Source organism: Dicentrarchus labrax, unplaced genomic scaffold (genome assembly GCF_905237075.1).
Source record: "Dicentrarchus labrax unplaced genomic scaffold, dlabrax2021, whole genome shotgun sequence".
Taxonomy (NCBI): Eukaryota; Metazoa; Chordata; class Actinopteri; family Moronidae; genus Dicentrarchus; species Dicentrarchus labrax.
The window spans coordinates 22,603,406-22,624,991 of record NW_026136721.1 but is presented as its reverse complement, the minus strand read 5'-3'; the positions used below and the strand labels follow the sequence as shown (position 1 = coordinate 22,624,991).

The 21,586-nt window shown below is 41.2% G+C and overlaps 1 protein-coding gene across 2 annotated transcripts; it reads right to left on the bottom strand.

The window, feature by feature from the left end:
- Window positions 1-7,771: 7,771 nt before the first annotated feature.
- melk (maternal embryonic leucine zipper kinase) lies at window positions 7,772-16,935 on the bottom strand. 2 transcript variants are annotated; one of them, XM_051384838.1, is made up of 18 exons: window positions 16,783-16,935; window positions 16,390-16,508; window positions 16,220-16,305; window positions 15,256-15,372; window positions 14,948-15,091; window positions 14,756-14,824; window positions 13,909-14,001; window positions 13,551-13,649; window positions 13,178-13,246; window positions 12,935-13,033; window positions 12,539-12,625; window positions 12,267-12,398; window positions 11,962-12,126; window positions 11,531-11,822; window positions 9,850-9,946; window positions 9,040-9,196; window positions 8,843-8,946; window positions 7,772-8,759 (listed from the first exon to the last, which is right to left on the bottom strand). In XM_051384838.1, exons 2-18 carry the CDS (start codon window positions 16,466-16,468, stop codon window positions 8,582-8,584), a joined length of 2,067 nt encoding a protein of 688 aa, XP_051240798.1. In that variant the 5' UTR covers window positions 16,469-16,508; window positions 16,783-16,935; the 3' UTR covers window positions 7,772-8,581. The 2 variants fall into 2 exon arrangements, with proteins under 2 accessions (XP_051240798.1, XP_051240797.1); XM_051384837.1 differs by having other exon boundaries at window positions 9,850-9,953; window positions 11,532-11,822.
- Between the last annotated feature and the right edge of the window lie 4,651 nt (window positions 16,936-21,586).

The window sequence follows — 21,586 nt, the reverse complement described above, 5'->3', positions numbered from 1 at the left end:
GGGGGAAGAGAAGAAGAGATGTTGAAGAGATATTAGAGGTGAGAGAGCAGAGCCTTTGAATCAAACAGGAGGAGAGGGAAGAGAGAAACTGACAAAACATACAGAAGAAAGGGATGAAGCAGGGAGTGTGCTAATACATGTGTTGCATATTCATGAAGGCAGCTGTGTTTGCATCCCCATATTTGCTCTCTTACTCGTCGACACTGTGTATTCATATGTTTGGTTGTAGAAACATTACTGAAGACGTGCAACAGGCATGTAAACAATATGCATATTTATTCCTCTGTTCTAATACAACTTGGGTCTCATTGTCATAGATTTACCCATTGTTGCTATTAGTTATAACACTGTACTCACAGCATTCATTGCTGAGATGTGGGACCACAGCAACATTCACTCAAAAGAAGTCACCATGTCTCTACAGTAGCCCAAAAGGGACAAACCAAACACTGACTCTAGATAGGGGTGTTCACATTTTTTGCGTGTTTCATGGCCAGTTTCACCTTCGTTCTTCTAAGAAGAGGGTGAGTACACACCGGACCTTTAACAAAAGCGTCCCTTGACAAGAAGTCCAAAGTCCAACTTTAAAAAATTCTTGTTTCAAAAGTTGCCTAAAATATTTCCAAACTGCTAACATTGCTTCTCCTCCATCTTCCTACTCAACTAAAGAGAACTTACGTCACGCTACCATAAAGTGGTATTGGTGATTGATACGAGGTGGAAATGGGGGTCAAAAGGATGTTAATTGTTCTGATTTATTTCTAATTAATGCTTTTTGCTTGTAAATTTCTAGACGTTGACGTCTTAAAGCCCAAACTCAATTACCCAATGACACTGCAGGCCCACTTAATTCCAAGGGGTCACAAGAAAGGTTAAATCTAACTTTCACATGTAATTGTATGCCACCTGTTTCTATGATCCCCTTTAAGCATTTGGCTTCATTGTCTGTTGGATTTAGAGAGTCTCTGCTGGTCTGAGTGTTGGCTCATCAAATGAACAGAAACTCTCTGACAGACTCACAGTGAAAAAAAATGTGGTTTGACCTTATCACAGAAGACATTTGGACCTCACAGAATGAGCCTTTACATGCCTCCCATTGCCCTTTACAGCAGGGTCCATGTCCACACTCTCTCACACACACACACACACACACACACACACACACACACACACACTGAAGTCACACAGATGATGATTACACAGTGACAGTGGTAAAGATGAGCGAGGCTTATACAGAGTGCTTATGTGCTGTGTTTCAGTCATTAAGGCCCCGCGGACACCAGGAATGACGAAACACGTAGTTCCATGTAAAGCTTTTTTTTTTCACCCTAGGCCTGTCACTCACAATCACTCTCTCACACAGATACTACATGTAACAAATGTCAGACGTGAGTACAGTGTGTGTGTGTGTGTGTGTGTGTGTGTGTGTGTGTGTGTGCGTGCGCCAGTACATGTGTGTCAGCATGTGGATGTCGGACCATTGACAGGCATGGAAGCAGCTTGTTGAACTAATAGCCTAACTAATGTGTCTACATTCCCTCCCTCCCTACTTACCTCCCTCACCCTCTCTTCCCTCTGCAAAACTGACATCTATGAACTGAGCGCAGAAAGGAGGGAGGGAGAAAAGAGAGAAAGGAGGGGAAAAAAAGGGGAAGAGGAGTGCGTTGACAAGCAGCAGACCCTCTCGCCCTCCCGTCTGACTCCGTCTATCTCCACCTCGCTCCCTGAGGGTTTGTCTCTGAGGATAGTGCTATGATGAATAGGCCTGTCTAAGCTAACCTAGCAGAGACCAATTAGAGAGAGGGAAGAAGAAGAAGAAGAACAAGAAAGATGGAAACAGAAAAACAATGAGAGAAACTGAAGCAGCGGGAGAGCAAGAGACAGAGAGGGGAAAGAAGAGATCGAGAGGAAGGGCAGATAGGTTAAAAAAGGAGGTAGGAGGATTGGGGTAAAGATGAAAGTTTAAGACAATGCATGTTGGGAGTACTGTTGTCTACATGTACATGAGTGTGTGTGGGCGAGCTGTCAGTGCTGAGGGAGAGGCAGTGTGAGAGGGGCTGGCCTCTTAAGTCTTAACCTCGTCTGCTGCAAGAGAGAGAGGCTTTGACAGCAGAGACACACAAACAGGACTGACCCTCGCAAAACACTTCCTCCTCCTCCTCCTCCTCCTCCAGAGAAATGTGTTACTGCTGAGCGCCTTGTCTTCCTCTTCCCTGCCTTCTTCCTTCTGATTATTCTATTAGTCCTTAATACGTTAGCAGCCTAGCTCCTTTTACCGCAGGCTGAGCTAACACAATAAGTTCTGGTGACAATTTTTATCCCTGATTGTTGCTAGTGTTCTCTACTACGACGTTAGACTGCTTTTCGCAGAGATCACCTAAATCAAAGAGTGTGGGCAAGAGTACAGCAGTTTCATTGATTTTCTGTTATTTTTTATTTTTTTATTCCAGTCTTTGTCTTGTGATTCAACTTAGACATCTGATGACACCTTTCATTGTCTACATTTGCAGCTTGCTGTGTCTGAAGCTCCTCATTTGTTACCTGGCACACAAAATTTACTTTGTCACTTTATTCCAGCACTTGAATTCCCAGTGGGAATTTCCTGCAATTTATGGTTCCCCTAGAAATTCTACAGCATGTAGTTTGTTTAAAAAAAAACTCCCACTACATCTGTCAGTGGCGACACAAAATAGTGAGGATGCGAGAATCCAAATCTCTTCAATGCTAATTAACAAGGGAGCTATTTCAAACACAGAGTCTGTTTCTAGTAGGTCCTTGTTGGGTAAAATCCTCGGGCACCCAGGGAGTGAAGTTTCATGTTTCTTCTGGCAGCAAAAGAGGACCTGTGTAGTTAGCGTTAACACTGATAGCCAATACAAAGAAGAAAATGGAAAAAAATGTTAACAGAAAATCTAATTAAGGAGATATCCAGCAGTGACATGTACTGTTTGATTTACAGATGGTCTCTCAGAAATGCAGCCCAAAAACACAACAGCAAAGACTAATAATAGTAACTACAAGTGACAAGCAGCGGAAGGAAAATGGAATATCTACTGCAGTGGTGTAAAAAGAAATGTCTAGACTTTTCCACCTCTGTATTCATGTCGTATTGGAGTTACTGTAACTACCCGTTTAAGACTCAACTTTCAAGTCGTAATTATGTCGAAGAAAGTTTGGCACTTGTCTGAATGTCTGAAACCCAAACAAAAACATATAGATGCCTCAGGTCATCTTAAATGCATTGCTTTAGGTATTTTAACCCAACATATTTGCTCTGATAAAGGCCTGAATGGCTGAAACCTGTAGGCATGTTTTGTAACTGTTACTGTGACTAAAAAGCCATGAGATATTAAAGGCTTTTTAAATCACTACCCTCTTGAGCACCTCAGATTTTCTTCAGCAGTTCGAAACTGGAAGGATCCCCTAACTGAAGAGCACCCGAGCAGCAGTCCACACACTTTGTTTTGTGACTAATTTAAACAAAATGTAATAGTTTTGTCTTACAACAGGAACATTTGCAAGTCATAAATGTAAACCTTCCCCATCTCTACCATCCACCCCATAGGATGTGAACATTGCATTTTACTGGAAAACCTTGGCTCCACACGTAGGCCCAGTCTGGCCTGGGATCAAATCCCACTAACGCTTCCTCGCCTGCGTCTGCCAAGCTAATTTTCCTCCTTCAGACAAACATTTGATAAATGGTCTCCTCACTCTCCTCTTTTAATATAGGAAAACTCTCCTTGTCCTCCTCCTCCTCCTCTCCTTCCTTCGGATGATCTCCGCCATCCTCTCCCCATCTCTGAGACAATTACAAACATCCCGCTTCCCATTTATCACTAACAATTAAACAGCATGGACGGAGGCTACTTCATAAGCAGCGAGGAGAGGGCGAGGAGAGCGGGCGGAGACGAATGCGAGTGGAATGAAGTAGAGTCAACAGTGAGAAAGAGAGGGGAAGGCTGACAGCACAATTAAGGTTTTTAATTCTCTGCTTGAGTGGGCCGGTCCAGTCTTTATGCTAATTAGGATGCCATGGCCATGTAATAAATCTCTATGATCCAGCCTCATTTCCCCTCTGTCTCTCTGTCTGTCTCATTCACACACATGCTCACACACATTTACAACAGCACAGAAAGTTCACCCATTACTTTTTATGGCTACATCCTTAGGCTGGAGTGTTAATAGTTTTGATAAAATTGTTTTTTTCCTGCAAATTTTTAATGCTTCCCTGAGATTTGAGAGCCACAGCGTGTCAGCACATACTGTTTACTGGTTGGCCAAGCATACGCTGTCTTGGCTCAACGCCTATACCACATGTAGTTTCTCTCCCTGTTAACTCCCTTTATTAGTGTTTTTCAGGAATATGGTTTGCATGCCCTGCGCTGTTGGACTGCACTGTATAAACACACATTTAAAAGGCACAATGAATGCAGAAAATATTCTCTTATTCCTCTCTCTTTTCTCTTATCCGCTCATCTACATTTGACAGACATGTCTAATGATAACATCTGCAGATGGGAAGAAAACAGCACAACAATCCGTAGATAATTGGGGGGGGGACACATTTAAAGACGTGGAGAGAGAAAATGAGAGAGAGATAGATAAGTGGACAACTGCAGGCTGTTTGTTAAAGTAGCAACCAGCATATATATTTTCACCCTCATTTAGGTCACGCGAACGCACACTAATAAGTGCTTTTTTTCCTGTTGCTTCCTACAAAGTATACCAAAGCCAATTTAAACACACACTGTATTAAAAAAAATCAACTACAGCTGTATGTTCATTAAATAAATGAAGGTAAAAGCAGGTCCAAACAAACTGAAATGGATTTTTTTACTCAATGAAATACACAATACGATCATCTTACAGCAAAACTCAGCCTTGCTGCACAGCTCTTCGAACAAACATACTCAGTCTGGGTTTGGTGTGACGCCTCTCCAGTTTCTCCTGCTGGTACAACACTTTCTCATTGGTGGTGTCACTGTCAGCCATTTTGTGCTGCGTGAGGGTTAAAATGGCCACAACCCCAACCACCAGGACCAGGTGAAGAAGGTACAAGGCTACACGGAGACAAGTCAGAAGCAGGGAGACACAGACGTTGGCAATGCACCAAGGCCAGGCCAGGACCAGCAGCACGGAGTGATAGAGGGAGCTGAGGACAAGAGCCGGGACGGATAGGATGAGTCTGAGCAGCGTGGAGGCGAGCCAGGAGTACAGAGACAGAGGAGACAAGAGAAGAGACACTGCGGCCTCGCTCATGGATACTGCCTAAAAGATAAAAATGCAAAATGGAAATGTGACATAATGCGGGTGAAAAGGAATTAGTGTGTTAGATCAGTGGTTTCCAAACATGTGCTTACACAACACCAGCATATTATCCTTTTTTAAAGCTGATACCGCAAACTTTTTCCTGCCGTCTACAGCTGGAAATGAGTCTATGAGAGAAGTCAGAGTGAACCAAAATGTCAAGCTGCAAGCCAGAAAACCAAAAAAACCCCCAAGGTGCTCAAAGACACTGTAACGCTCCAAAAAGCTGACAGGAACTGCTAGATTGGATTACACTTAATCAGCCTTTATCGGACAGTCGATAGTGAAGAGGCAGACAGGGAACATGGGCAGAAAGAGGGGTATGACATGTGAGTTCCTGGCTGAAATCAAATAATGGACACTGCAGTTATGTGATATGAACTATAACCATTCAGCTACCAGGGCTCTCCAGTTTTTTGGGGCCTGAAGAGGTAAAAGTATAGTTATATACAAAAAAATGGAGAAAAGCTTCTTCAAAAAGCACAATTGTGGGTAACTATAGTCTTTTCTCACTGTATTAGAGCACAAGTGGGCCTAACTACTGTCATCAACTCACCTCACAAGGATTCCCATACAAGGTGTCATTATACATCTGAGCATTGCGAAGCCCTGAAAAATGAGCAACACACAGATTTGCAGAGAGAAAGAAATTAATGTGTCATGCAGCTGCCTTCACAGAGCAACAGCAAGCTAAATTGCTGAACCATATCAATATATTTCTCAAGAACCATGAACTCACATAGGAAAAGGAGAATGAGAGCAATTGCCAGCAGGAGCCTCATTTCCCCAACACGCTTTTACACTCACAAGCTCTAAAACAATGGGAACAGTTACACTCTGATCTGTTCTAGCAGTTACACATTATTTAGTGACAGCAACAGCACATTTTAATAACTTTATGACAGCTGTTTATCACAGATTTACATCTCTACTTACCCAACACTGCTCTCACACTGAATGAACTGTGTGTCAGCTCACTTTTGCTTCTGATACAGTAAAAAGTCCCACTGTAGGCTTCACACTTCTTTATATTCTGCTAAATCTCTTCATTTTAATCCTCCTCAGGGCATTGTGCAAGACATGCTCTTTTGCTCTGGTTTTGAAACCAGATTGGACTCAACTGGACAGCTTTTCAGCGCCACCTGTTTGAGTGGAGGGACAATGACAAGAATCCTTTCACACACCTTATTACATTAAGTAGATTGCTACAGGATGGAGGGGTTATTCTTACAAGGAGGAAACCCTGAATCATCGACTACTAATCATCCATTACTCTTGCAGACACTGAGAGGTTGATGTGGATGTAACAATATAAGGTAAAAAAAAATCATGATAAAGAGCCAAAACATTTAATAGAAAAATCACAGGGAAGCAGGCAGGTGAGAACAAGGGGCTCTATTGTGAGGGGGAGAAAGAGGAGAATGGCCAGAAAAGAGGGGCAAGTCTTTCTTATATGTGAGAAAGGTGACAGTTGGCCAGTCAGTCCAGCTGTTGTCCACACACACACACACACACACACACACACACACACACACACACACACACACACACACACACACACACACACACACACACACACACACACACACACACACACACACACACACACACACACACACAGTTCTGATCCTCCAACCTCAGCTCAGCAGGAGTCATTACCACCACTGGAATAATATGGAGGATATGGGGCTCAAGAGGATGTTTTTTTTTTTATCACTCCGCTGCAACCTTCACCTCTGTCTTAAATTATCATCCCTACCACCCACCCTCTTTCAGACTGCATTAAGGTTAAACCCCCCTTATCATCCTCTCAACCCACCATTACCCTTCCCCTCCCTGCTGAGACACAAAGGAGAACCTGCCACAAGTAAATGCCAATCAGCTGCAGTGCTGTTATGACTAAGTGGCATCTTGTCTTGGAAAGGGGAGGGGGGAGAAGCCCTTACACACCTTTTACTCTGTTCAGATGGTGCAGTCAGTGATTATCATTATTCCAGTCATAACAATCACACTCCTACAGTAATTTCTGCCATAACAATGATCATCCACCATTTTGAGCCAGCTAGATCATTATCCTTCACTGTAATTCTAAATTTACTTTAGACCACAGAACAAATTCCTGCAGTTCAATGACCCAAAATGTAAATTTTCAAGCATAAGCTATTCAACATGTTGTTGCCAGTTCTTAATCTTAAGTGTTGAAACGCACACATTTGACATCTTTCACTGCTTATTTTGCTGCTGGTAAACTGAGAAATGCTGTCACTGAGCTAAACTATCACTATCAATCTTTGTACCAAAGAGGAGTGAAGCCTAAAAGACGAACAGAAGGACGATGACAGAGTGTAAAACACACCACTGCACCATCAAGCAGCTGAATGAATAAAAAAAAAAATAGCATTTGATGTCAAGGAAGTATATACATTTATCTCAATCACCTGTCTCCATGAACACAAGCATATTACATTTAACAGAAACCATTTATTTTGCTCCTTTTACATGCCAGTAAAAATCTTACAGATACGATGTGACAGACAGTTTAAAACTAGACAAGAAGCACTAATAAGAAAGTAAAGCAGACACATCCTACAACAGACAACCATGTAAAAATGTCATAACGGAAGAATTGTAAACACGTACATGTACATCAAAAAACAATGACAGTAAATTAATAATTGTTCTGCTGCTTTATGTTATTCAATCAAGTTTAGCACCTACAGGGATGAATAACAACATCAAGACATAAATATGGTAATAAGTAGCCAGAAGGTATGCTGTAAATAGCCACACACACACACACACACACACACACACACACACACACACACACACACACACACACACACACACACACACACACACACACACACACACACACACACACACACACACACACACACACACACACACACACACACACACACACACACACACACACACACACACACCTTATGAAAGCGGGAAGTAAAACAACAATATTCTACATAAAACAAGATATTCCTTACAGATTCTTGACATGTAATGCTCATAAATTTAACGTAACATGTACTCTGGGGATTGCAGGTTGGCCTGTGGACAATTTCAAATATTCACTATAAATAATGTAGGACTGATCATTAATGTTGCTGAGATACCATCCTATGTTCGGATCTGTACATCAATCACTAATCAATCATCCTACATTCTTGGACAATGGGTGTGTCATGTTGCTGACACAAAAAAGCTAGTGTCCACTGACACTGGAAGTGATATTGACAGGAAAGTGCATTATTTAGATCTTGGATGTGGAGAGGATGTCTTCCACCAGGTGCTTATAGACCCAGGCGTCGCCCTTCAGCCTCTGGCGGCGGACCCCAACGACCTCCGGCCTCTGGAGCAGGCACACCTCCAGCTCAAATGCCATGGTTACCTTCCCAAAGTCGCCCCAGGTTTGACACTTCAGAGTATAGCTAAATGAAAGGCGAAGGAGACAATTAGGATTGGATCAACTTGGCAGTCTGATCAGAAAGGGGGATGACGTTTGTCTTTTTACCCTTTCTGTGTGAAATCGACGTTTTTCTCCGGCAGGATGGAGAGGATCTGATTAAGGACCTGGTCTGGGTTGGTCTGACTGGTCAGAGTGACGTTGTACTGCGCCTAGCGGAGAAAGACGCACAGAAAGGCTGTGATGTATACAATACTTTGCATGTGACACAGAAAAAGGTGACATGGTGCATAACTTTGATATACCTTGATCTTTCGTGGGCCGTCACGCAGGGCTCGTCTCTTGCTGGGAGTGAGCATTGTGATCACTTTATCCAGGCCTCTCTCCAGGGAACCAAACACCTTCCCTCCTCTCTTCTTCTTCCCGCTGTCTCCCATACCAGCCATGTCCAAAGACCGAGACCTGCAGAGCAAAACAGGGTCTCACATTTACTCACTTTGGTGGGTCATTTGATTGAACTGCTCTTACCTAACCCCTCAACTAGGTCATGGGTTTACAGTTCAGTGTTAGAGCAGAGTGTGTACTGTGTGTAGCTGTGTAGCATTTCTGTCCAATTATTTAATAATTTAGGTGATTATCTTATTCAGGCTTAGAGTGAGTGACCAAGGCTGTTTATGGACAAACCCATCAACTTTTAAATGTGGTTCAGTCTCTTTAACCTATAGGCCACCCTGAAGTCTCCAGCAATCGTAGATGTGGACTTTATCCTCCCTCCTGCCCCGTCATTGTCAGCCTTTACCACATTCAGCTACTAACACATCACTTTCCCTTATAGCAGCTGTGGCTCAGGAGATCGAGAAGGTCATCCACTAATCAGAAGGTTGCCGGCTCGATCCCCGGCTCTCCTTCTGCATGTCAAAGTGCCTATCTTTTACAAGATACTGAAGCGATGATGAGCAGTTGTATGGCAGCCTCTACCATCAGCCTATGAATGTGTGTGAATAGGCGAATGTGACATGTAAAGAGCTTTGAGTGGTTACAAGAGTAGAAAGGCACTGTATGAGTACACTCCAGTTATCTTTCACCTGAGAACGCTCATCCTGCAGGCCACTCACCTTCGCTCAGGACTGAAGGCCAGTATTTCAACGTTGGGAAGCTCCTTGTTCTCTGCTGCCCTCTTCTTATTGTGCTCTTTAGAGGCACTGCCTGCACCTGCAACACACACAAAAAAGTGAATATGGACACATTAAACCTCTCACATCGCTCTGTGTCGTTACATACTCTTGCTGTGCAGCCAAACATTGTTCAAACTAACAGAAATTTATATCAAATTCTAAAAATGATTACATTATAGTAAGTTTAATAATGGGTTTTAGACAGTTGGTTGGATAAAACAAGACGTTTAATGAGGTCACCTTGGGCTCTAGGAAATTGCAAAGGGATTTTTTTCTGTTTTTGAATGTTTCATAGATCAAACAATTAATCAAGAAAACAATTTGCATTAATTGATAACGGAAATAATTGTTAGTTGCAGCCTCATAAATAAAATTTGAGTAGATGTGTACATAAAAGTGCACAGACATAAACAAACATCGTAGCTATAATAAAGAGTTAGAATATGCAGATATAAATTAATATATGATACTGTCCAGGCAATACGGAATTAAAAGATTTTTCCAACTTCAAAGCCTCTTACGAGGAAATATGAGGGGAAAACAGGATGGCTTAAATGAGAAATTGACCAGTACAGCCATTTTGTCTTATGCATGGAACTGGCTGGCTTTGACATTGAAGTTGTGAACACAAAGGCTTTGGCGCACACACACACACACACACACACACACACACACACACACACACACACACACACACACACACACACACACACACACACACACACACACACACACACACACACACACACACACACACACACACACACACACACACACACACACACACACACACACACACACAGCTAGGCTTTTGTGGCAAGAGAACACATGTCACTACAGCCCACGTGGGACAGTGAGCAGAGGAAAGAGACAGCTACACCTGTCACAGTACACGCCTAGGGAGAGCCACACACAGACCGCGTTGTGTGTGTGTTTGTGTGTCAGAGGCTGCATGTCTGCACTGTAGCTTAGAGAACAAGAGGCTGTAAAGAGAAGGGGACTGAGCCAGACTCCAAAGGGTTTAACACCAACTAGGTCAGCCACAGCATGTTTGCCGGCTTGTGGCCGAGTCTATAGAGGGAACTAATGAGGCCGGACATGCGAGCAGAGAATTCACTTTGACAAATAATTAAGACTTTAATGATTCTCCATTCATATTAGTGTCCTTCATTTATAGATAAGTGAATAGAATTAGCTTCCTGATAATAACCTCACCTTTGAGTTGGCAGTGATAAGTATGTGTATGAGTGTGTGTGTCCATTTTTCAGTGGCGCAATGACAGCTAAATCATAGAAATATGAGTGGCTTTGGGATAAAAACAGGGCCAACAAATGAGTTTATTACCAGAAGACAATTTACTTGCAAATGTGTGGCATGTGGATGTGGCACTTGTGATTATGAGAGCTGCATGAGACTGAGCGAGGGACAGATAAATGAAAGCGCAGAACGCGGAGAGGGGCAGTTAGCTAATGCAAATAATCTAATAGAGATTGTACTCCAAAGCCCTTGTTTGGAACAAAAACAATTACAGTAGACAAATAAACTGCATGATGAACTGAAACCCTGCAGTGTCTGTACTTCATTACTGCCATTGGTTGAGTAACCCAGAGACTCCTCTTACCTTTTGGTGTGCCTGCATTGGTTTTAGTGCCATTGACGTTAGCATTTTGATTTGGTGTGGTCAAAACATTCCTGTTGGGTCGTGCGTTCTTCTTACTGGACACCGGAGTTCGAGGAGGAGGCAACGCAAATATTTCGACATCTTTGTCCTGCACGGCGATATTCTCCTTGTTCTCACTAGTTCGCACTTGGACTCTGTCCCTCCTCTCCTGTCCGTGCTGTGTGGTCGTTCGCACCCTCTCTGGGGTTGGGCTGTAAGCACATCTTTTCTCTACTGATGGAGATGCTAGTCTCTTTAGGAATACAAAGAAGAGATAGAAGCAGTAAGACCACTGCTGCTAACAAGCCTAAAGAGAAGGTTTTTAATCCAAACTTAATCTGTAAGGACAGGGAAGACAGCAAAAACATACATTTGTCCCAACTTTCACATACCGCATCTTTGTTGTTTGCAGCTCCATCTGGCTGACCTCTGACCCCCTGGGGTGTATACTGTGTGACTGAAACCCACGGGCAATCATCAGTGTAGTCTGAGCAAAAGTCCAGGGAACCCACAATGACAGCATCTTCATCCTCGCTGTAGTGAAGGCCTTCCCTAGCCTGAAAGCGAGAGAAAATATAAAATTGTAAAATAAAACAATTTCAGATCCACAACACTTGGAAGTAGGAAACAGTAAATATTTGAGGTATGGGGTAAAGTCACGAAGACTGAACCAGAACATGCAGCTATAAAGACAGACCTGTATTCCCTGGTGCAGTGGAGAGCAAGAGTCCTCACAGACTGGTGGTTCAGGGCGTAGGCGGACAGGTTTGCCCCTCTGCTTCTTTGACAGCAGCAGCAGGTAGGTGGCTGTGGTCTGGTCATACCGCCACTATGGGAATTAAGATGTATTAGACTTCATATGAAATAGAAAGTATATAAAATATTATGTCTGCACAGAATACAAGAGGTACAAAAATGATTAACATCCACAATAAACATCAGCTGATTATGAACTGATCAGACACATACTTCCTTGACCAGCGCTGTGGTGCTCTCCCTCGATCGTTTCATGTTGACAGCCATCTCAGTGATACAGTCCACATCTATGTGCCCAAGCTACAGGAAAAAAAATCCCACTATGTTCACACAAAATCCAAGATAGATTCTCTTCTTTCATATTTTTATATGTGAGAAATATAACAACAATTCCCCCAAAATACTCTTTATATTAAGGATTATGGAATTGTTTGAACTCCATAGAAACATGCTCATGTAAAACAGTAAACAGTTAAATGCTACTACGGTGTTTACAGTTCTGTTTATATTTTTAATCTGTATTACATTGTTTTTGTGTATGAATTTGTTATGAATGTGTGTGTGTGTGTGTGTGTGTGTGTGTGTGTGTGTGTGTGTGCGTGTGCGTACCGGCTGCCGGCTGTGCCACTCCACAGGGCTGTTGTATTCTTTCATCACCCAGGGATGGTCCAGCAGCTGTCGAACAGTTATACGCCGCTTGGGGTCCACCTACAGGACACACACAGAAACTACAACTCAACATGCAAAAGACTACACATCCAACAATCTACAGTATGTCTAAAATATTGCACAAATACAAACAATTACATTCAAATTATAATAAAAGAGGAAACAGAATTACTGGTTATGTACCTGCATCATCTGGTTGAGGAGGAGGATGCTGCCTGGAGAGAGCCACCGAGGGTTATCATATTTACCTCTCTGAAGATATAAAAGATATACAAAACTGCATCATGAAAGACAGAAACATAACATAAGGGCTCTCTGGTTTTGCCTTTTGGCGATATTCCCAGAGCGTCTGACCATAACACACAATAATTGTAGGAAAATGGATATTTAGGAAGATCATTTTATAAATTCATATAGAATCCAGATCGTTCACAAGTCAAATAATACCATAACATAATTAATACATTAAAACAATGCTTTCAATTACATAGTTGGGGTTGAGACTTTCTAATACTTCAATTTCAGAAATATTAAGACTGCTGGGAAATTGTCTTACTGCAATCTTCCTGTAGAGGACCATGCAGTTGTCGTCATCAAAGGGCAGGTATCCACAGAGCAGAGCGAACAGCAGCACTCCCATACTCCACACATCAGCCTGGAGGTTAAAACATCACACAGCAGCATTTCAACTTCAAGTGTTACAGTTGGGATTTCACAGCTCAGTTGCACTGAGTCATGCACCAGTGAATATGATCAGGACACCATGAAAAAGCAGAACTGTGGAACAGGCAGGTAATCATGATTTTTAGTGAGAAACAAATGGAAGTTTTGGGGGTTTAAATAAGGGCAGCTCTTTAAAATGTAACCCTGGTGATTCTAAAAGCTGTAAACAGCACACAGTATGCATCTCTTACCTCTGAACCAATATATGCTTTTCCCTGGATGAGTTCAGGAGCAGCGTACGCAGGGCTCCCACAACACGTCATCAGCTCATAATTCAAACCTCCCTGAGAGAGATAACCACATGATAGTCAGACCACACAATATTTATGCATACGTCATGTTTATAGGCTCTTATCACTTTGACTTTAGGCATCAGCTTTCATCTGTTAAATCCACTCACATTAGATTTCACAATGTAATAGGTGTACCGGTTTTATTTTACTGCACAATAAGAATTTTTTATATACCATCATAATGGTGCACAGCTGAAACAACAGCTGTAACTCTTAAATAGGCAACAAAATATGATATTGTTTGCTACAAATAGTGCTATGGTTAGTGCAAGTAATGTAGGGCGTATTTTCTTCTTAATGGTTATAACTTTATAACCAACAACTAACTAACTAACTCTCTAGCATAACAAAACACCAGGGAATTGTACACTTACAAAATAACACTGCCACACTGTAACAGCATTAAAATATTTTGTCTATCTTCTTTATTTTTAAATTCTTCTTTTACTACGCTGCAGTTTCCACAATAAAAACAGTTTACATTCTGATTCCTTCATTTATTGTATTATTTTCTGGGGCCAATAAATCCCTATAGCAATCAAAGCTTCATTATATACATGATGACAATAACATGTTTTATATTCTATGTACTCCTGTGCCTGGCAGTAGAACACTATAAACAACAATAAATACCACTATAAACCTATATAATTATATATATTTTTCTCCCTTTGCTCATTACTTAAAGTCAACAGACCTAATATTCCTGACAAAAACACAGTGAGACAAGAAATGTGTTATGTACCTTAGGTTTGGCACACAATCCAAAGTCTATGAGCTTCAAGTTGTGGTCTTCATCAATCAGTAAGTTTTCCTACATTTCAGAGAGACAAGCATTGCAACAGACATTAACATTAATATCTACAATATCACAGATGCATTTTGTTGTAGTTTCTCTCATGCGTCACATTCTCATGTAGTCAGTGGTTGCTTTTACCGGTTTGAGGTCCCGGTGTGCATATCCCTGGCTGTGGACATAAGCCATCGCAGACACAATCTGTCTGAAAAACACCCTGGTCTCCTCCTCGGACAGACGGTCCTTTGCTATGATGTAGTCGAACAACTCCCCACCCGTACAGTACTGAGAGGGAAAAGAAAGGACAGCAGGAGAGAATGAGCATAAAAATGTCATATCCACACACACACACACACACACACACACACACACACACACACACACACACACACACACACACACACACACACACACACACACACACACAGTCTCTGTGTATTTGTGCTTACCTCCAGCACCATGAAGATCTGGGTGGAGGTCTCTATGACGTGGTAGAGGCGACAGACGTGCTGATGACTCAGGCTCTTCATGGCCTCAATCTCCACCTTCACACGAGGCAGGTCATCCTGGAGGGACCAATTTATACCTTTTCATTTATTTGTAATTTTTAAATTGTCGCATTTTTATGCAGAACAATGGAAAATTAGAAACCATGGGCATCCAAATATATAATGGAGAATTTAAAAAACAACAAAACAAAGGCAAAGAAGGTTACTGACAATGGCAAGTAGTTGTGAGTAGGGTTGGAGACAATTTGTGATGAATATTATCGGCTTTCAGTGGAATCATATTGTGATGACATCCATAATCTGTCTTCTAAATCATAACATTCAACAGATTTTAACTAAGTGATGAAAATGTGTCATTTAAGTTAATATTTTAAATATTGTGAAAAGTTTTGTCTGATGTAATGCATAATAGTGGAACAACTGTTACTTGCACTGACCTAAACTTTTAAATGTGATTTCACATATATTTGCCATCTATGTCTATTTTATTTATGCTTAGTCTGTGTTTGTACATTGAGAGCACATACCTGGCCATATATATATATATATATATATATATATATATATATATATTTAACATTATATATCAGTCATAACAACTTTTCAAAATTGGGCTGCTGGTTAGAAAAAGAAAGCAGATTAAGCCTCAATTTGGGCAATCATCACTTGGTAACTTGTGACTTTTTTAAAAACATTTTATAGACTTAGACTTATAGTATAAGTATAATAGACTTTTACATACTATAAACATAGTGGGACAAATTGTTGTTGATGATAAAAAAAAAACCTGTTGTAGCTGCTTTAATGTCACTATTCTTGTGATTTTGTTGTATGCTTATATGGATGCCTTGTTTAATGGTTCAATGCAAACATGTACAACCTGAGTGGACTGTTGTTGACTCACCCCTAGATCTTTCTTGTTCATGATTTTAATGGCAACCTTCTCTCCTGTCAGGATGTGACGACCCAGCTTGACTTTAGCAAAGCCTCCTGAAACACACAATGTACACAACACACATCAGAGAGGATTATGACACAGACAGACCTGTTTTCTCTTGTTCACACTGTCACTACCTGAGCCGATCGTCTCATAGAGCTCGTAGTACTTGAAGAGCTCGTCGGCTCCGCGGTGCTCAGTCCTTTCCACCGGCATCCTCCCTGCTTCAGCCTCACGGTGAGAAATAAAAACCTCCCTGCGGTGGGAAAAAAAAAAAAAAAGATGGTTTACAGCAGCAGTGTTAGCACTCAACTCCCTCAAACACACTCAGATTAACTGGAAAACACACAAGTATCTTCGTTTTCTAAGTAAACGTCGGCGAGTGGCTAACGAGCTAAGCTAACACCAATTAACGCTATAAAAAAAAAGAAATATAGCCGATAAAAATCAAAAAGTAATACAAGTAACGTTAGCGAGACTTATGTTACTACAAGATAAGTAAATGCCGCTTCTCGACAGTACGACTTTACCTGGATTTGTGTGAAAACGAGAGGGGTAGGAGGTCCAATCAGTTCACCATATGCTTTGTATCTCAGCGTTGTTTTGTCACAGAAGTTTGAATTTCGCACGTCGACGTTGATTCCTCTTCCTGCTTCCGGTTTGTGCTTCGCCCGCCCCCTTGTGGTGGGTAGTGGTACTTAAACAAAATCAACTATAAGATAACATAAGATAGACTTTATTGATCCCCACACTGGGGACATTCACTCGCTACAGCAGCTCCAGATACAACACAACAGATAATACACATTAAATAAAAATAAAGTAGAAAAATACAAGATATAATGAAAACAGAGTAAGAGAACAAGAGTTGTATGTACATTGTATACAGCTTTTTATACAGATGTGATTGTTATGGAATATTGCACAGGTTACAGCAGGAAGTAGTGGCATGGTATAAAAATAAATAAGTGCACAGGACAAAAATATATATACAGCAGTATAGATTAGTGGAAGAAATAGTGGTATGAATATACAGTACAGGTCTAATACTAGTATACCAGGGCTAATACTAGTATACTAGTAATATTATAATACTAGTGTGCATGTAGAAAATTATATAAATATAAATATATGTATGTGAAAATGTACGGTACCAGTAGTGCAAAGAGTATGCAAAAAAAATGTTGTAATACACACACCAGTCTGTAATAAGTGTTGGCAGAGACAAACAGTGCAACATGATGTGGTTGCTGAGTTAAAGAGTCTGACAGCTGTTGGGATTAAAGACCTGGGTAACACTGAAGGACTGAAGGTTGCTGAAGGAACTGCTCAGGGAGCCCGCAGACTCATGCAGGGAGTGAGAAGTGTTGGCTAACATCCTCCTCTCACCAGTCTCCTCTATGGAGTCTAGAGGGCATCCCAGGACAGAACTAGACCTCCTGACCAATTTGTTCAGTCTCTTTCTGTCCCTCTCTGTGCTCCCAGCTCCCCAACAGACTTATGCACAGAGGATGGCAGATGCCACCACAGTTGGATAGTTTCAAGGTTTTAGTTTGCTGTTGAATTGTATTGCATTATACTGACAGGTGTTTTCAATTTTTACCCTTTCTACCCTTGTTATAGTTGTGGTGGACAAAATATTAGAAACATTTCTCATTGTAAATGATTGAAGATTTTAAGAGTTGTTTTAGAAGTGGAATCAACATTACTTTTAACCAGGGGTGTCTAATATACTGGCAACTGAGTGTATATACATACATACACACATAGAGAAGATATAATATTAAGATAAAAGCTTGGACAAATGCGAGGAAACAGCAAATGCAGATGCTTCCATATAGCACCTCATAGTACAGTAGACCTTTTTTCACAGCAGCAAAAGAAATAGTAGGGTTAACACAGGTGTTACCAATGATACTAATTAAGATTGCATATTCAGAATGTTTACTTAAGTACAATTAGCAATACCACAACAGTAAGTATATGTCCTGTATTCAAATTTTTACTTTAGTCGAAAGTGTTACTGCAAAAAAAATCTCATAAAGTATCAAAAGTAAAATTTAACGTTATGCGGCAGAATGACCCCCACCACTATTATATAATGTAAGTATGATAATGCCAGAAGAGTGGTCCATTATCAGAAACCAATGGACGAGCAGAACTGTCCCACATGCAGCATTCACCTCAAACTTATACCATGGTCACTTGCCAAAGAAAAAAAAAAATTTTCTTGTATTTTGCAATCAAAATTTAAAGTTTTTTTTTTAAAGCCATAAATCTGTTTCTATGGTAACACCTGAGGTCTTTCCTAATACCTGGACGAATCATTACCATCCCAAAAGGTTCTATTGCAATAGAAACGTTGTTCCCTTCTCCAGTAAATAGGATCAACCATAGATCATAGACCATAGCTAAAGTTACGCGAGCAACATTCAAAGTCAACAACACTGCATACAGGCAACAAACAGTAAATATAATTTCATAGTATGTTTAACAACAAGAAAAGCTAGCTATCCAGCCATGATATCGCAACATCTGATCTGAATCTATTCTAGAGAAACACCTTACCGGGACATTTTATTGGATTTTCGTTTAATTTGTCACTTATCATCTGATACTCATACACACAAACCCTTTGTGTCCAACATTGTTTGACTGAGGCACTTAAGAAGGTACTTAAGTCTTAGGTACTTAGGAATGAAATGACAAAAAAACAAACATTTCCACAGCCTTATGGCACATGGATGGTAACCTCTTCCTGAAAGGTGGTGGTTAGCTGTGAAATTTACCTGCAAACATACATTCATGGGCAGGTATATACGACCTGAAAGCATGTGTTACAAATTTGTGAACCACTCTACTTGACCCTGTAGGTATGTGGTTGCAGTAGCTGACCAGAGAGGTGTATATTTATGGTGTCAGAAGGTGTGTGTGCCTTCACCTGCACAATTTCTCAAGCCTGTAATTATGAAAAGGTGAGAGGTGAGTTCAGACACCACTGGATGCATTTTAACGGGCCCTTGTCTTCTTGTCAGTCATCTGACTGTAAACAACCACTCTCACTGTCACAGTTTTCTTGTTAGGTTTTAAATGCCACAGCAGCAATTTCTCTCTTGGTCATTGTCCTACATCAAATGCATTTGAAAGGGACAACTTACTGCACCTGTTCTTGTCAATTAGGGACAAGCCAGCTCTAAAGCTAAGTAACAAGTTGCTTCTCATGTCTTGTAACAGGCCATCCCAGCCATGCATTAGCCGGTAAAATGTACAAAGGACACGTTTATCGAGCAAAAATATTACATCCTGACACTTAGCCAACACTGAAAGACAACTGCAGAGGAATTTCAATGATTGATCGGTGGTCGCTCTGTGTTTCTCATGGTCGTTAGGGAAGGAGTTGGTCGTTAGGGAAGTAACCAGTGGTTAGGGGATGTCCAGGTGTCAGCGGGATGACAGAACCCCTCATTTGGTTTCTGGGGCAGCTGGCCAGGACGGGACAGAGTGACATCAAACAACCCACAGCTGGAAGAAAAGAGAGGGGAAGCGGGTGTGAGGAGCAGAGAGGAGAAATGGAAAGGACAAGGCAAAAGAGGAAAATGGAGAAGAAAGAAAAATGAGGGAAAATCAGGAAAGAAATCTTTAATTTCAGTGTTGAGCTTAATTTCTGTTGACGGTATTGTTCATTCTCAGTGTCTTTTACCAATTTTTCTTCTATTCTTCCACGTTTTATTGTGGTCAGTGTGGCCAGTTAAGACTCACTCACACTTTGAAAAACTGACAATAGAGAGAAACACTGACTAAAACATATTTTAAATAATAACATGTGGTTGATTCTCAGTAAAAGGAACAGTTTCAGATATTTTTTGTTACAACAATCAGTAGGGGCTCTTTCATTCCCAAATCTGCATGAGCTCACAATTTTACTGCACATTAAAACATATTTTCAATGTACTGTAACATACTGTAAGCCAGTGGGTGTTCCCCCCTCTGGGTCCTTTTACAAGATACAAGATTCATGAATAAAAACATATAAATGGATGTAATGCTTTTGAGGGCAAGTTTTGTTACAGTCAATGGTTTTAACAGACAGCACAGACCTTCCATGGCCATGGCCAGTCTGGGTTTGCGTGAAGGTTTGCCAGTTAAGTTTCACATATACAAGCTCCAGTAGTGAATCATAGCAGTCTGGCATACTCAACATCATTAGTTAAATCCCAAAGTAATTGCACCAGAAGTTGCAAAAGATAACTACAACATCTTTACACAATATTGTCATATTAACCTGTATGCATGTTCATGTCACTGAGCAGATCTGTGTGTTAAGGAGCTGCTGTACCACTTCCAGCCACTCTCAGGGACTCACAGTGTGTGTGTGTGTGTGTGTGTGTGTGTGTGTGTGTGTGTGTGTGTGTGTGTGTGTAATCAGACATGGCAGCTATTAAGCTGTCACAGTGGAAAACAGACGTTGTAGCCCTAACAGTGCCTGTCTTGGACAGAATTCCCAGTATTCCTTGGCAGACTTTTGGAGGCTCCCAGAATGCCTGTGTCATAGCTCAGTGACTACTGGGTATTCACTGCAGGGGACCAGCGTCCTAGATCTGGCTCGGTGCCAGAGAAAGAAAAAATAAACGCAAGTATGTTTAGATGTACACCCTGTGTGTATACGTAGGTTTATGCTATAGTAATGGTTTGTGTTGCAGGACATCGGTGTCCTTCTGTGTCTCAGGTCAAAGGGCACACTACAGCGCCTAACACTCAGACAGCGACAGAGGTATAAAGACAGAAGAAACAATACAGTGGCGTCATCTTACTGCTTCCAGCCTTCTTATGAGGCTTCACAGAGGTCTGCAGGATCACAGTCTGCTTGTCTCTCTTGCTCATGCTGCTCTCACGTTGACCTGATTGATTCACCTTGTATTACAGACATTGCATCATAGTGGTTTATCCACACATATGACACTCGTATATCGTTGCAAGGTCCACATGCAAACACGTGAACCTACACAAGCACACACACAATTGCAAAGTTTGGAAATTCTCAGCCCTGGCAATTTCACACCCATGTTGTGAACAGCTGCAGTGTCGATCAGCTGGAAATCTTCATTAGTTCTAAAATGTTGTGGTGTCTGCTACTCTATAAAAGCAAAAAACAGGTAGGAAAAACACATCCCCTCTGCTCGATCACTCTAAATTTCTCCACAGTGTAACATAAAGTTACAGTCAACATTTAAAGCAGTTTCTGATGTTTACAACTCTCATTTCTCCTTACTCCCCAACGTAAAACAGTGGAAAGTTATAGAGCCAGGGAGGCTACACTACATTGTGTGTTTAGAG

Coding starts and splice junctions, on each gene's coding strand:
- melk (XM_051384837.1), bottom strand. CDS start 16,468: ATGCCGGTGGAAAGGACTGAGCACCGCGGAGCCGACGAGCTCTTCAAG. Junction 14,002..14,755: donor GATTGTGTGCCAAACCTAAG/GTACATAACACA, acceptor TATCTCTCTCAG/GGAGGTTTGAATTATGAGCT. Junction 12,399..12,538: donor CCACAGCGCTGGTCAAGGAA/GTATGTGTCTGA, acceptor TAATTCCCATAG/TGGCGGTATGACCAGACCAC.